General features: G+C 46.1%; 1 protein-coding gene across 1 annotated transcript in view; it reads left to right on the forward strand.

Moving 5' to 3' along the window:
- AGBL1 (AGBL carboxypeptidase 1) overlaps nt 1-16,502 on the forward strand; it is a 485,420-nt gene that overhangs the window by 28,736 nt on the left and 440,182 nt on the right. Inside the window, exons 2-5 of the mRNA XM_075897043.1 lie at nt 2,132-2,195; nt 3,753-3,899; nt 5,861-5,992; nt 10,870-10,963. Of these exons, the coding sequence (XP_075753158.1) occupies nt 2,132-2,195; nt 3,753-3,899; nt 5,861-5,992; nt 10,870-10,963 (437 nt within the window). The remainder of the gene's footprint in view (nt 1-2,131; nt 2,196-3,752; nt 3,900-5,860; nt 5,993-10,869; nt 10,964-16,502) is intronic.

The following is a 16,502-nucleotide window of genomic DNA, read 5'->3' on the forward strand; positions in this document are numbered from 1 at the left end:
TATGTTAAAACATCATTCTTAATGTTGCAGCAAAGTTAAACACTCAAAAGTTAGGAAATGCCAGGAAAGTAAGCTTGCTAATGCTCCTAAATATGAAGTACACATTATTAGTAGCCCCCTGTGAATAAGTGACTTGTCCCACATTACATAAGATCTGTATGGAGGAAGCAAGGATAGAATTCAGTTTTCCCCAACTCATTCACTACTCTTCCACTTCTACAACCAATGAAGTGGTTTTATAATAATTAATCACACAACCCTCATATATTCCCTGGACATCATCCACTGCACTGAATGAAGCAGGGGACCTGTGGAAAAAGTAGTGGATGATCATGTAATTAAAGACTGTATAAAACTCCCAAAGAGGCCAAATATAAGGTTGCCTTTGGGATTGCTAGCTTTTCCACTGCAGTTTTAGTTAGATAAGGAATTCTCTTCCTGTCTTCAACTATTGGGCGGTGCAGCTCTAAAATATTAAGCATGTCAGGCTCTTCAGTGGTTGTTGAAGAGATAAGAACATAAGAGAGGCCATAGTGAGTCAGATCAAAGGTCCATCTAGCCCAGTATCCTGTCTTACGACAGTGGCCAATGCCAGATGCCCCAGAAGGAGTAAATAGAAGAAAGTGACATGGAAGCAAGAGTCTCCCAGGCAGAGACCCAGTCAAACAATGCCACTTAAGCCCCAATGAGATTTGTGCTCACAACCACTAGTTTACAAGACCAATGCCCTAATCCCCTGAGCTATGGAACCACATGGCCATAGCAAGCCTGTGTAACAGTAGGATATGTTTCTATAACTACCAGGAGGAAAGGTATATTTTTAAAATATCATTATGATTTTGGTGGGAGACAGAGTGACTCCTTTACATATATGTGGCTTGCACAAAGAACTTGAAGTTTCTTAGCAATGATAGGCGATATATATATCTATAGATAGATATAGACAGATATAGATAGATATATGAAGTAAGGTTTATATTGCATTAGGAATTCCTGTTAAAAATAATAGTGAACATAAATACATGGTAATGCAGACTATAACCTCTAAATCATTCCTCCTCCACTCTTCAGTAGTGAAATATATTGGCATAAGGAGGATTCAGATGGGTGTCTGCTATACCACCACCCACTAACTGTAAGAGTTAGCCTAAACACTGGTTTCCCACTCCCCATATACAGGTTAATTTATCCCATTCTCTTAAATACAAGATTTGTTTTGGGATCATGTTACATTAGCAATCTGTATTATCTACTCCAGATAATGTTAATTTAGTTTTCACTACAAGTATGACAAAAGAACCTCTCATATTGTCAAAATTCCGGTTACCAGGCTCTGGGATTCCATTACAGGTGCAAAGCAACATTTAAAGATGGGACTGGGACTTCAAATGATGGTAAGGGATGCCCTGGATACAGAATACTCAAATGTCTATTGACAGTAGCAAAATGATATCCTGTGCAACTTTGAGAATTTTAAGCATGAATTGAAAAAGAAAAAGTGGCCAGGTCATGCAGAAATGTAATTTAGAAAAACAACACACAACCTCATCTCCATCCGCAGCAAATGGTGGTATCTCTGAGCATTCCCAAAGTGTTACACAGGGACTGAAGTTCTAAATTTCACCTCTTCCTGGATTTTTCCCTTTGTGAAAGCTGTCATTCATATACTGCAGATGCTGGTTCGATGTTTATGCTAAACTAAGTTGTGTGTTAGGGATGATATCAGCTTTGAGAATGTAGTCGAAGAGTATATAGACAGAACGAAATTAAAGCAGTAAGGAAATATGCAAATTAGTGTTGGGCAGACTGGCTCAAATGGAGAGGTTTCTCAATGGTTTCTGCATTCCCACTCCTACCCCTCATATTTTAAACACCACTTTGTATTTGGTATGATTACTATGACACCAAGTGGCAATTAAAACCCATTATTAGCATGAGGCCTGCTACCCCCAGTGCCCATATGAGTGTAAGTGTACCCTTTTATCAAAGCGTCACAGCAATGCCTCTGGTCCTCAAAGACATCTGCATTCATATCCAGCCCTGGATAGCATTGAGTGTCTTGGAAAGTAAAGCCCTTGACTCTTTATTTTGAGTTCATTTACCAAGATGGGAAAATGTGTTCCTCTTGCAGAGCTCCCAGGACAAGGAGATGATCCTTAATGTTCTCAGCATTCTCACAGGCCTTCTCTCCATTGGTAAGTACTGAAGTCTTAATGTCTCTGTCTTAGATACTTGTAGGGTCTTCTTGGAATCTAAGTACCTCACAACCTTTGAAATGTCTTTACAATCCCCACACCCTATGACATAGGGCAGAGCTATTATCCCCATTTTACAGATGGGGGACTGAAACGCAGAGACTGATGCTAGGTCTACACTATAGGGGTTTTTTTTTTTCAGAAAAAGCTATGCAAAATACACTTCACAATTTGTGTAATTTTTTCCGATTTCTTTTCCCGAAGAGGCTTTACTACCATTTGGTCCCATCTAGATGGAGCCAAATGGGGGAAAAGCCTCCTCTTTCAGCTGAGCTCTTATTCCTTGTAGAATGAGGTATACAGGGCTCCCCGAAAGAGCATGTTTGCTCTTCTGCAAGAAAAGCAGAAGAGCAAACGTGTTCCCTGGATGTGGCAGAGTTTTTCTGGGATACCTCTGGAATCCCGGAAAAACTGTCCAGTCTAGATGTACCCTAAGTGACTTGCCCAAGAGCATGCAGGAAATCTGGAGTGGAGCTGGAAATTGAGTCAAGGTCTCCTGAGCCCCAGACAACACGCCTGCCATTGAACCATCCTTCCTGTCTTGTAGAATGAAGGTAGGTGGCCTTAAAATAGGGTACAGACCACAGATCTCTCTCTGGTGTTTGCTAAATCAATTCTGCCTAGTTTGTGAAAAAAGCCTTTAAGCCTGGCCTGGGCCGGCACTTCCCTTAGCTACCCTTGGCTGGAAACGGCAATGCAGAGCCAATGGGAACCACAAGGCTCTGTGGCTACAGAACCTTTAGGTAAACAAGGTGGCATGGGCCCACTAGCAGCTCTCTCAAAGCAGGTCTGTGGGTCACTTTGAGAAACCCTAAAACAGATGGATTCACTATAGATTATTTGAGTTCTTTCTCCCTCCATGGACAGATGTCCATAATATTCCCAGCCTTGATTTCCAGTCGAAAACTTCACAGCTGGCCTAAGAAGTCTGTGGATTATGAGCTGTTGACACAATAGGACCTAGAGAGTTAGCATTTGGTTTCACTGGAGACCTACTTTGTTTGGAGGCTTTCCTAGGATTCATCCCTCTACCCTAGGCACTGTTGAAACTCTTTTCTTCACTTATTTTAATTTCAATATTCAGGGAAAGATCATCCACCATTACACTCCTTTGAAATCTGTCAGTGTCTCTTCTGATTCTTCTCTAGCCTATTTCAATGCAAACTGAAAGGTCCAGCAGGTGGTGGCTTATATAGATAATAGCAGCTGGAGCAAGAGACAACACCACACATGGTTTTGATATGGAACAGAGATTGGCCTGAGCCACAGCTCCAAACCCTCGGGACAGTTAAAATCCAAGTCCAGATGTAAATATTGCAAATGCCTTTATATTTATAATTGTTTGGAAAAGAAAAACACAGAGAATGGTCATTTATTGCGCTTCTTTTGGCTTGATAAGCATCCTCTGAATCATATAATGTTCACTTATTGCTATGTTTAAAGCACTGTGACAGGAAAGTTCTTGACTATCCCTCCTTTTTAATTTTCTGTGCTTAGGAACAGACCGACGAATTCACTACATGATCAGCAAAGGGGGGAGTGAAGCTTTGTTGCAGGCTCTGATGAATGCTGCAGAGACAGCTCAGCCAGACTACAGCATTCTTTTACCTCTGCTTCGCCTATTGGCTAAAGTAGGCCAAAGAGGTATTGATGTGCCATTGCTGCTTAAAGGGATTGGGAGGAGGGTATAGAAAGCCAGAGATCACAGTAAAGATCAGGTCTGTAATCTGAGGCTTTGTTTACACTGACATGTTTTGTAGCCAAAACCTACCTTTTGTCAAGAAAACAATGAAAGAGTGCGACACTACTATGCGACTTTTGTTGGGAAAAACAATCAGTTTTGGCGATAAAAAATGTCTACCTCTGCAAGAGATTTTGTCTTTTCCTGTTCTTTTATTTTCACAAAATGCCAGTGTGGACTCTGATGTTTGTTTTGTTGAGAGAATTGGCTACCTCCAGTATCCCACAATGCCTGCCCTGATGGCTGTGCTCAGTGTTTTGTGGTCTCTGCTGCCCTCCAGGCATTTGTCCCTCCGCTTTCAAAGCTCAAGGAAATATCTGACAGCTGAGTGAGCTGCTCTGTTTGGGGAAAAAAACAAAGAACAAATCATTAGAATGCTTCTGTTCTGCTGCTGCCGTGGGAGGGCTGGAGAGATTGCTGTGCTTCTTTGACATTCCTTAGCACGGAGAGCTCTGCGAACTACAAGGGAATCCCAAGAAGCACAGTGATCAGCCACTGCCTTCCCACAACATTGCACTATGGAATGCTTACCCACATTGCTTTGCTCTGTCTGTCAAGAGGGGAGCTAGCAATGTGGCCATGTAATGTCGACAATGGGAAGCAGAACACTGGGTTTGACCGGTTATCACTTTTGACTGCTTTTGCATGTCATCAGCACTTGGTCGCCAAACCTTCTCAGTGTAGACATAACGTGAAAATATTTTAACAAGTTGATTATTGCTAACTTTCATCCTCTAAATAATCACCCCAATTTAGTCACAATAAACCCCAAATCAAGATAATCCCACTTTAAAATAAGTAAAAAACAAGTCAATCCCTAAACGAACGCTAACACTCTGCGACTAGATCCCCCCGCAGTGCGCAGTCTGGGACTGTGGTGGGCCTGCAGTGCACCCCCGAACTCTTTCCTCCTGCTTGCCCATCTTTGCCCTTGCTTGCAGGGAGCCAATAGGGGAAAAAAAGACCCAACAAACCCAGGCTGATTATTCCTGAAACAAGTCAAATTTCTGCAGTTTTAAAGCAATTCTTCTGATGACAGAATGATGGAGATCATTGTTTAGCTCAAGCAATAGGTATACTGCTTTTTGGATCCTGTGTCTCTGACAGAAGGGACAGGTTGGAAAGATTGTATGTGAAGTTCATTCTGAGCTCCTGAATAGCATTTTGTGTTACTCATAAAATACAGTTGGACAGTGATTCCCATACAAAATATGGAAACATACAAAGGCTCTTTCCCTTGTGACTTGGATTCTGTGTCCCAAACTCACATTCAAAAACATATTTCACTCGTTGTTATATCTGTCATCAGTGTCTCAGTATTTGGAACACAGCTAGGATGTCAAGGCTTTGCTGTTGAATCTTTCATTGAACTTTGGGCCTGATGTGTGCGGCTATATAATTTTCATGGTTTTGTTTTCTGTGTTCTGCACCTCTCCATTTCTGGCAATTTTTGCAAAAAGAGATGCCATTTTGTGAGTCAGTTTTTATGCCACATGTTATAAAGGACATATGCACAGAGAGCTCTTTTTATAGAGACTTTACTGTAGTTCTGTCTTGTTTCTCTCAATTTAAAATTACATGGCTGTTTTTTGCATATGGAGACTGTGACGCTGAACTAATCACCAGCCTCTGTGCCTCATCTTACCTATCTGTAAACGGACAAGGAAAAATAATTTATTTCCCTGACAGGTGTATTATAAAGCCTTAGTAATAAATGTTGTTTGTAAATGCTTTGCTATCTTCATATAAAATATCTTGCTGAAGGATGTGGCATGATTACACCACAATATGCAGCATTTCTGAGGCACTGCTGAAAGCCATACTTTATTTACCATCACCATTTTGTTCCTGTTTACTTTCACAGACAGGAAGTTTGGGCAGAAAGTGCAGAATCTGGAGGCCATTGATGTGACACTGAGCTTGGCGAGGAAAAATCTGACTCACCATCTGAATCTCATTCACTGTCTCTGGGTCCTGCGGGTTTACGCTTCTACTAGTAAGTGCCCCCTTTCATTTCTCATCCTGGTAAGTGTGGGAGCACTTTTTGCAGTTGCTACAATGCAAGTTAATGGCCAATTGGCTATAGGGACATGCATGGATAACAGGGGTAGGCAATAAGACAGCAGCGGTTCACCAGGGTTAATGGTGGGCCACCACTGCTTCATTTACCTGTGCCTCCACAGGTACAGGTGCTTCCAGCTCCCAATGGCTGTAAATCGCTATTCCTGGGTGGTGTGTGAAGTGGCACAGACTGGGCCAGGAACAGTGATCTGTAGCCAACAGAAGCTGCAAGTACCCATACATGCGGAGATGCAGGTAAATACAATGGCAGTGGCCCATCAGGGGCTAACCCTGGTGAATCAAGATAGCCCGTGAGGTGGTTATTGCCCACCACTGATGTATAAGCAGGTCTATTGGCATCTACATTTAGATAGGATCTCTGCTCAAGGTACACCGTCACAGAAGGGTAATGCTCAGAGGGATCTTTCCCTATAAGGTTCAATGAACCTTCTCATCCAAAGCCTGTAGAAGAGAGTGGTCACAGGCTGCCCCAGAAGGGGCGGGGACTCGGGCAGATGGGGCAGGGCAGGAGACTTTACGTGATTCCTTACCCACAGACCCTGATTGGCCTGAGGGCAGGGGAGCATGTGGAGTCTTTGCACCTCGTCCCCACCCTGCCAGGGTTCAAAACAGCTGGAAGTTCCCTCTGGTGCCGCACGCCCGGTAGGGGGGAGGAGGCTCCATGCACTCCCCTGTCCCCAAGTCTCAATTGGCCTTGGGTCAGGGGAATGGTAGAGTGGCCACCTTCTAGATCAAAGGGGTAGGCAGGCCGGATCCAACCTATGGAGGCTATCCTGCCCACCCATGGTTGGGGTGCAGGGTCTGGGAGGGGTTTGTGTCCTGAGGAGGGGTGTAGGAGGGGATACAGTGTCTGGGAAGGTGTATGGGAGCTGGAGCAGGGGTGCAGAAGGTTTGGGTTACATGAGGTAGGAGGGGAAAAGGGTTGGGGGAGGGAGGACCTGGGGTGCCAGAGGCTGGCTCTAGCTGGGAGACCTTGCCAGGGTGGCTCCCAGCCATCAGTCTATCAGGTTCCTTAACCAGGGTCCCTGCCTTCCATGCCCCTATACTGCTCATAGCAGCTACAGGGGCCATGTGAGCCCTGGGGAAGAGAAAGGAGAGGCACTTCACATGCTGCCTCTCCAGAAAACAGGCAGCTGCTACTGGTCAGAAACTGTCCAATAGGAGCTACTGGGGGCAGGAGTAGTGTAAGAAGCCTCTGCCCCTTCCCTCTGGGCTCTCAGCATTCACAGAAGCACATGGCCCTGCAGCAGCCGGCTTCACCGAGTGCCGAGTGGGGACAGGGCAGGCCGGGAGCTGGCTGAGGCCCTCGCGGGCTGGATGCGATGGCTTGGCGGGCCGGATCTCTCCCGCAGATCACGTTTTGCCCAGCCCTGCTATAGAAGATATAAATACTATAATAGAAAATAGCCATGGAAAAACTATTTAGTACAGATGATGCAAGATCATTCCTTTCAGTCTATTCCAGATGTCTTGAGTACTCACATGGCCCCTATTCCTACAGAATATGAGCTTACTGTATTTATGCTCACAACACCCATGTGAGTTAGGGCAGTGTTGCTATCCTCATTATGAAGACTGGCAACTCAGGCACACAGAGACAAATGATCATGCGGGGAACCTGTGACAGAGTGAACCCTGAAGCCGTACCCACCAGATCATCCTCCCCCTTGTAGTCTTCAGTGTTCAGGGACTCAAGCACTGGGATTCCTAATTCTTCCCTGACGAGACCACCGTGCATTCAGATATTTTTTCTCATGGGGAAATGTTTCCTTAGAGGCAGCACACATTTTCCTTTAATCCTATTATATCCTTTTGCTTCACGTAACCGTATCCTCTCCCTCCTGGCTACTTACCCCCTGCAGATAATTCTAGATGGTTTTCATATTCCCTGAACCCCTACCATATACTCACATCACCTTCTGGCCAAACTGTTTATATCCAGGTTTCCAAATCTTTCCTCCTAAGATTTAACATTACTGGCTGACATCCCTCTAGGTCTTAGATTTACACAGGAGCTGGCCTCATGAATTGGGATTTCTCAGGAAGGCATCCAGCTCCCAGCATTCAGTCCCTCTGCCTGTGAAAACTGGTGTTGAAGGGGTGAGTGTAATGGAGACAGAAGCACAGACAAGCAGTTAAAATGTGTCTTCAGGTTACAGAGCAGTTTTTCACACTCAGCCCCTTTCCATGCCCCTTCTGCCCTCATTAAGTGCACCTGTTTTCCTATTAAAAGGCTTTAGCCCACTGCACTATAGCCTTTAACCCTTTCCCTTAGGGCATGTTTGACTACATCCCTCTGTCGACAGAGGGATGTAAACGAGGCACTTCGAAAGTGAAAATGAAGCAGGGATTTAAATATCCTGCACTTCATTTGTATAATCGCATCATGGCGCTTTTTGGAAAAAAGGTCTAGACGCAGTTCTTTCGAAAATGGCAGGCTTTTTCGAAAGATCCTGTAAACCTCAAAAAATGAGCCTGAGGGGGAATTCATCACTGTGCTGTTCCACATAGGCCTAATCATTAGGATCTGCACAACTTCCCCTGGTGAACCCCACCCAAGTGCCTTAAAGTGTCCTACCTGCTCCACCCACATCAGCACTGGCTCTGCTAGTTCAGTGCCACATCTGCAGAAGCCAGAACACAAGCATTGTTCCCAGATAGGCCGAGACTTTTACATACGTGGTGGAGAACTGGAGAATTTCCCTCCCTCCAAGGGTATGTCTACACTACCCTCCTAGTTCGAACTAGGAGGGTAATGTATGCATACCGCACTTGCAAATGAAGCCCGGGATTTGAATTTCCCGGGCTTCATTAGCATAAGCGGGGAGCCGCCATTTTTAAATCCCCGCTGCTTCGAACCCCGTGCAGCGCGGCTACACGGGGCTCGAACTAGGTAGTTCGGACTAGGGTGCCTATTCTGAACTACCGGTACACCTCGTTTCACGAGGAGTAACGGTAGTTCGGAATAGGAACCTAGTCCGAACTACCTAGATGGAGCCCCGTGTAGCCGCACTGCACGGGGTTCGAAGCAGCGGGGATTTAAAAATGGCGACTCCCCGCTTATGCTAATGAAGCCCGGGAAATTCAAATCCCGGGCTTCATTAGCAAGTGCGGTATGCATACATTACCCCGCTAGTTCGAACTAGCGGGGTAGTGTAGACATACCCCAAGTCATCTACTTGACTGGAGCACCATAAAGAACCCAAGAACATATAACACCCTGAACGCTCCCTGGGGGTAGGAGTCTAAGTAGCCAGCCCAGCCTTGTTAAGATCTCACTGTAGCTGCGTATTGTCCTGGGTTGCACCTTTCCCAGAGTGTGCTGCTAGCCCTGTGTGCAGTATCCTCCCTCCCCCAGTCTGCAGGGAGTAGCCGTGGACACTGCACTATCCCTGATGAATAGATTGCTATTGTGAAAGTAGCCAGTGAGCCTTCCAATACTCTCTATCTGCCGGATGACTTGGTTGAGACCCGTATAAACTGATGGGTCCTTTGGCAGCTTTCTGGCAAGGAGGGGGGATAGTTAGTGACAAAGCAGCCAAAAAACCTAGCCTTGGGCAGGCATCCAGGACTCCCTCTGGCTGCTGATGGGATGTAGATTTCTCATTCCCCTGCCCCACACCCTCCTGCTTAGGACAATAAACTGTCCTTTATCGAGGCACCTAACTGTTTTGGGCTGTGTGCCATCCCTATTCACCTAGAGAGCCCCTGCTATCCACTTCACTCACTCCAGCCCCTGAACTTTCCCCAGAGCCATCCTGTCCATAGGATGAATCGGGGTGGCTGCCCCTGGTCCTGCACTTTTGGGGGCCCTGTGGCAGCTGCTTTAACCTTTCTATGTATGGGAGGGATCCGGGGGATTACAGGGCCTGGTGCAATGACAGCAGGGGTTGCCCCCCCCCCCCCATATTCACTGTGAGAGCAGCGGGAGCTGGAGCAGCCCAGCAGCCTGCTCCGCTCCATTCCCCTCCCCCATGCCACCTTTCTGGCCGGCTGTGTGCAGCATCTCAGTGGCAGTGGGAAGCAGAGCACTCCAGCCCCAGAGCGCTCTATTTCCCTGTGCCACGGAGAAGTGCAGCACAGTGGGCTGGAAGGTTGGCACAGCGAGTTGGAGCAGAACAGGTTGCCAGGCCACTATGGCTCCCATCACACACGTGGCCAGGAGAATCCCTGTTGCCACCACACCAGGCCCCCTGAAATCCAGACTGCATTGCTCAGGGGAAGGGAAAAGGGGTCAAGATGCAGGATGGAACAGGGTCAGGGCTTTGGGAAGGGGTGGAGTGGGGAGCAGGGTGAGGTGTGCAACGGAGGGGTTGCTCCAACCCCTCACTCCCCTTAGCTCTGACCTCCCCTGCTCTCCCCATTCTGTGTGAGACTGGAGGTTTGACGAGGGATTGTTGTAGATGAACTTTAAAGCCAGCCTTTCCCAGATAGGTCACTGCATTTGACTGCGAACGTGCGGATTGGTTGACTCCATTTAACCCTAATCTGTCTCTAGAAAGTGAAATATCTTCTATAAATGAGGGGTTAGCTCTGAAGTATTCAAATGACCAGAGGCCTAAGCGTTAGAATACCAGGGTTCTAGTCTTGGCTCTGCCCTTGAGTCAGTGACTTTTGATCTCTATGTACCTCTGTACCTACATCTGTAAAATGGTTAAAAAGTCCCCTTTGGAAGCCCAGAGAATCTCCTAATAATCCCAGAAGCTTCTCCTCTCTTCACTGATCTACCTGTAATTCCAGCAACCCAAGCTTGCTGCTCAGGATCTAACTGCCTGTCTTTTGTTGTCACAGTTTCTGCGGGAACCAAGCTGGGCATTAATGGAGCCATGGAGTTGCTTTTCAAAGTCATCACTCCGTACACCAAGAAACACACCAGAACAGTCAGGTAGGGAGTGGCTACAAGCGAGTTCATTTGGAACTGTCCGAGTGTAGTTAATATGCCAAATATAGGGATGAATGAACAAGTTTAGATCAGAGCTACAACTGAGCTACAGGTTGAATCTCTGTAAACCGGGAGTCTCTGGTCTGGAAATGCCAGACCATTGATGTTCCTGAACCAGAATGCCTCACTGGCCAGGAGCTCTGCCGTGGTGGTGACAGCAGGGCCAGTGACAGCAGGGCCAGGAGTCTTGCCAGGGAAGCAACAGTGGGGTTGATGGCAATGGGGCTGCTGGGGCAGGAGCCCATGTTGACTGGAGGCAGAGAGCTGGTGTTGACCTCCTCTGGTTCAACAAACTCCCTCCTTCAGGACCGATCAGGTCCCATGGTTGTCAGATCAGGGAGATTAACCTGTACACTGGTCAGAACCAGTCCAGGAGCCAAAGTGTTTCTAAAATTCTAGTGGTGCCCGGCTCCAAGAGTTTGGTGCTACCTGTAAAGAAAATCAAATGAGAACTGACCCAAGACTTTCTTGAAAAAGTGAAATCAACATTTTTAGAAGTATAAAAACATTCAGTGAATTGTACGACTGTATTGTTACTGAGCCCTGGGCATTCCTGGTGCATCACACGGCCATGCTGGGGAATGGAATTCAGGTCCCAACATCAGTCCCTCCCTCCCCAGCATGATGAGGAATTAGGAACATGCTGGAGACAGCCCCTCTCAACAACTGATGGTAACAAGCCCTTTGTGTCATTCTGCAGCAGGTTTCCGCCCCATTTGACCTGAAAGACGAAGTGATTGATTTAAAGCAGAGCTTTGCCCAGCCCTTCTCAGATGGAGAGTTGTGATTGGCCCAATGTGGGGCTTTTAATGGGCTGGAACCCCGTCACCCCCAATAAAATTCTAATGTCTGAGTCTGTTTTAAAGCACATGGCAAATGTTATTTCAAAGTGACTTTTTCTATCAAGAGTAAACTAGCCTGGCTTCTGCAGATTGAACTAAAATTAGCCATGCAGCTGTCTGCTCCAACCCTGTCCCCAGCCAGTTCTCAGGGCAAGATTTATGAGGCCTGCATGCCTGTAACAGGGAAGGAGCACAGGGTGAGTGAGGGTAACAAACACCAGTGGCTTTACACCAGCCCAGCCTGCTACAAACAATAGAGAGAGAACGCTGGCTACTGTGCATTTTGCACAGGGCCCTACACTCACGGCTCACAGTCAGGCAAACCGTCATGAGCCTGCTCTTGCAATATTCACGATACGTTCCTGTGCAGGGCCTGGTGTGCACAGCTCACACAGCCATGTGCTTGCTCATGAAGTACCCACTGTGCACAGCATGTTCAAATGCTCGTTGAACATACAGTGTGCACTCGCTCTCACCGGTGCCACCATCTTCATTTTCCCAGTGTGTGTATGTGTTCAGGTTCCATTCTGCCCCTGGCCCTGTGCCTATTCCAACCCTTCCCTCATGGCTCTCTCCTCACCAAACATGCTCTGCCCCTTCCCCCAGCATTTTTTACACACCACTGAACAGCTGATCACAACAGGCAGGAGACGCTGGGAGAAGAGGGGAAAGCTGGATGGTGGGGCTGCTGGTATGTGCTGAGCAGCCACTATTTTTCTCCTGAGGGTGTTTCAGAGCTGGAGTTCCCACAGAGTTGGCTGCCTAAGCATACTCTGACATGTCTCAGCAGAGGTCATGAAAGAGAGAAAGGCAGACAAGAGAGTAAGAGGGAGGGGATGGCCCTTGTGTGGGTGCTGTTAGTTGCCCCGTTGTTGGCATGTAGGGTGGGTACAGGCTGGGCCCTAGTTATAGACCAAAAGATCTTGAAGGGAGGAAGAGCAGATGGATATGCATGGGCTAGCAGCTCCGATACTTGCTCAGCCTACTGGGTCATAAGTTTACCATGCCGAGTGAGACCATTGATCAGCCATATCCAGCGTACTGTCTCTCTGAAGAGCTAGTTCCTGATGTTCCAGGAAAAGGTGACTTAACCACCACACCAAGTCCCTAGTAATGCACCTGGCCAATTATACAACACTTCTCACGAGGAAGGGATTTGAATCATGTCCAGTCACCCGTAGGTGATCAGCTTACACCTTGACTCCTGATACTTTCTATTTAAAGAATAACGGTAACTGCACACATTGCTCCTTGTCCCGGATTTGTCAGGCTGCTCGGGACCCATGCCTTGCTAGCAGCTTGGTTCTTAAGACCAAGCAGGCCCCGCAGTTGTACAACTTTCTGCAGCTGCCTTGTTAGTAAGACTCAATTAACTTCTGCTGTGGCTTCCAACAGTGTGCTACATACCTGTAGTTGCCTTGAAGCTTCTGCTCATCTCTTGCTAGAGCATCTGTAATCTCCATGAATCCTCTGTTTATGCAGGGCATTCCCTTGGCATGGTTCTGATATCACCCACTCTTAGAATACTGTCTCCTAGATTCCAAGCCCACTCCAAGATTTCTCTCAGGCCTTGCATTCATTATCTTTAAGACTCAACATCACCGGGGAATTTATTTACATGCAGCTGTGGCACCTAGAATATATTCAATCTAGAGCAATTGAAAGTGATTGATGTGTTCAAGCAAATAAGGAAATCTCCCCTAACCTCACCCATTCTTTCCCATAGAATTGCTGTTTGTGATTAGAATAATGTTAGCTGTAGTAGCACAATTGTCTAACTCTGCTCAGAATGCAAGTGTAATATCAGTATCAGTTCAGTATGATGAAGTGTGGCTGGCTGAATTTTTGTACCTATAAAAGCTCTCCTGAAAACTATCTCCTCTATTTACTCACTGCACAGACACAGCACAGAGAGAGGCAACCCTCTGTCCTCTACCTTCCTTGAACTGCAGGGGGAGTTCAGTCTCCATGGCCCTGTTTAGTTATCGGCTCTCTGCTAAAAGCTGCTTACAATGATTTATACACATTGGTGGTTTTTGTGAAGTGCACTATAAAGTGGTCTAAGACTTCATTTTAGCAGAAGAAGGGCAAGCTGAAGATCTGCTAATAAACATGGCATTTCTTTCTGACATTGCTTATTTTAGTTTGTCACCGGCAATATTTTCATTTTGTTTCCCTTTTTTCTGCTCACTAATGTTGGCTGGGAACTTTTCCATCAGTGTTTATTGACAGAAAATGCAGTTTTGCTTTGTGCTGAAATGTTGTAATTTTTTTTTCTGTTAGAAAAAAAAATTAGGTTTGGTTTGAATTGAGCCTAATCAAAATGTTTCATTCTGAGTCATTTGAACATTAATCTGTGTCTGCCTGAGCTGCCATAGTACCTCAAGGAAGTTGTAGTCATCCTGTGATGACAAGTGAATATGGCATAGTGTCCCACACAGTTAGGTCCTGCAAGGGGAAAGCCTGATGCTCCAGCCCAGGGTCCTTGTGGAAAGACAAGGGTTAATCAGCAGGACCTGAATCAGCAGAAGCCTTTTAGCCTTGCAGGGAGCCAGCCTGGAACACATCCTTTTTATTACATTTTAAGGCAAGGGATTAGGAATGGTTAAGCATCTTCATGGCTGGATTGGAGACAGCTTGCTCTTCACCAGAGGAAATGCTGCTAACCTTGGCATAGGTCTCTTTTGGTTTAAATAGTATGTTTGTTCACAGCCTGTTCAAAGGCTTTCTTTTCTCTTTGCTTAGAAGAAAAAGAGAGAAGCTGCACTTGTTTTCAGTCCAAATTAAGGCATTGCACTCACTCTGTTTAGAGTGTTAGATTTGGTTTAGTGAGCAGCGCTCAGTCTACCGGTGTCAAAAATTGGAACTCCAGGGCATAAGGCAGATTGAAGATTCCCTCTTCCCTTGGCTCTAAGGGACTCCTGGGATAGTGATGGTCTGAAAATCTCAGGCATCTTTACATTTCATCAGAGATTGGGGGTGGGGAGAAGAGTGTGAAAATATTCTTCTGTGTTCTGAACTGCTTTAGCTAGAAATCTCTAGTGAGGCAAACAAAGAGTATATTTCTGTGGGCATGCCTACACCATGAAATTATTTCAGAATAACTTATTTTGAAATAATAACTCCTGAAATAATAATTTCAAAACAGTGTGTCCACACTACTGGGAACCCTTGAAATTAGTCTGAGGCAGGCTCCATTAATGTGGATGCACGACCTCAATTTAGAGCCCTAGGAAGCACTGGGGAGTAATTACTTTGAATGACTCTGGGGAGTACTTATTTTGAAATAGTGGTTGTGGAGCGTCCACACTACTGCTATTTTGAAATAGCTATTTCTAAATAAGTGTTACTCCTCATGGAAAGCAGGAGTTATTCTTTCAAAATAATGGGCTTGGTAGTGTGGATACTCCGCTTGTTATTTCGAAATAAGGGGAGTTATTTCAAAATAACTCCGGGTATGTCTACACTACCCTCCTAGTTCGAACTAGGAGAGTAATGTAGGCATACCGCACTTGCAAATGAAGCCCGGGATTTGAATTTCCCGGGCTTCATTTGCATAAGCGGGGCGCCGCCATTTTTAAATCCCCGCTGGTTCGAACCCCGTGCAGCGCGGCTACACGGGGCACGAACTAGGTAGTTCGAACTAGGCTTCCTAGTTCAAACTACCGTTACTCCTCATTCCACGAGGAGTAACGGTAGTTCGAACTAGGAAGCCTAGTTCGAACTACCTAGTTCGTGCCCCGTGTAGCCGCGCTGCACGGGGTTCGAACGAGCGGGGATTTAAAAATGCGGCGCCCCGCTTATGCAAATGAAGCCCGGGAAATTCAAATCCCGGGCTTCATTTGCAATTGCGGTATGCCTACATTACCCTGCTAGTTCGAACTAGCGGGGTAGTGTAGACATACCCTCCCTCGTGTAGATCACGGTTGTTGTAGAACTAGCTGAGCAAGAGAGCGTAGGTTTGGATTTGGGTTTGTCCAGCTCATGTTTGGTACCTGAGGACAGACAAAGGAGCTGGCCTGGGCTAGTAAGGGGAGGTCTTGCTCAATGTGTTATTTCCCCAAAGCCCCAGATTCTCCCTTTTCCCCTGACTTTGACATTTTCTTTCCATTTTATAGCTACATGCAACCAGGATTTGCCGTGCTGCTGGGTGGAAGGGACAGCTGTTATCCCTGGGGGCTGATGATACCTTTGCTCTTTGTTCAACTGCCAGGAATGCATTATGGAAAATACACCCACTCCAGTTACTATGTCCTCTCTCTTAGATATATGCTGATTCTACTGGCCCAGGCAGAAGAGACACCAAGGTCATTTTAAGAGTCTGGCCTGTAGAGCACTAGGATCAGAGCTATTTATTAAGCCAGCAAAGATGTGGAAACAAGATACATAGTGCTATTTATTTTTCACAGTGGCAAAGCCCTGGGTTATTTAATCATGGACTCTTTCATGCCCTAGCTGACCTTGACTGGGGTATATGCCAAGTGGCTTTAATTCCCCTTTAGATGTTATTGGTTTCAATTAGGGGTGTAAAGTACTCACATTATTATGCCATGATTGTGTTGGTTTGCCCCAAAGTAGCCATATTTGAAAGAAATGGCAAAGTTTTATAAAAAAAAAAGTGTCATAGCATTCAATCAAGT

Source organism: Pelodiscus sinensis, chromosome 14 (assembly GCF_049634645.1).
Source record: "Pelodiscus sinensis isolate JC-2024 chromosome 14, ASM4963464v1, whole genome shotgun sequence".
NCBI classification, from domain to species: domain Eukaryota; kingdom Metazoa; phylum Chordata; order Testudines; family Trionychidae; genus Pelodiscus; species Pelodiscus sinensis.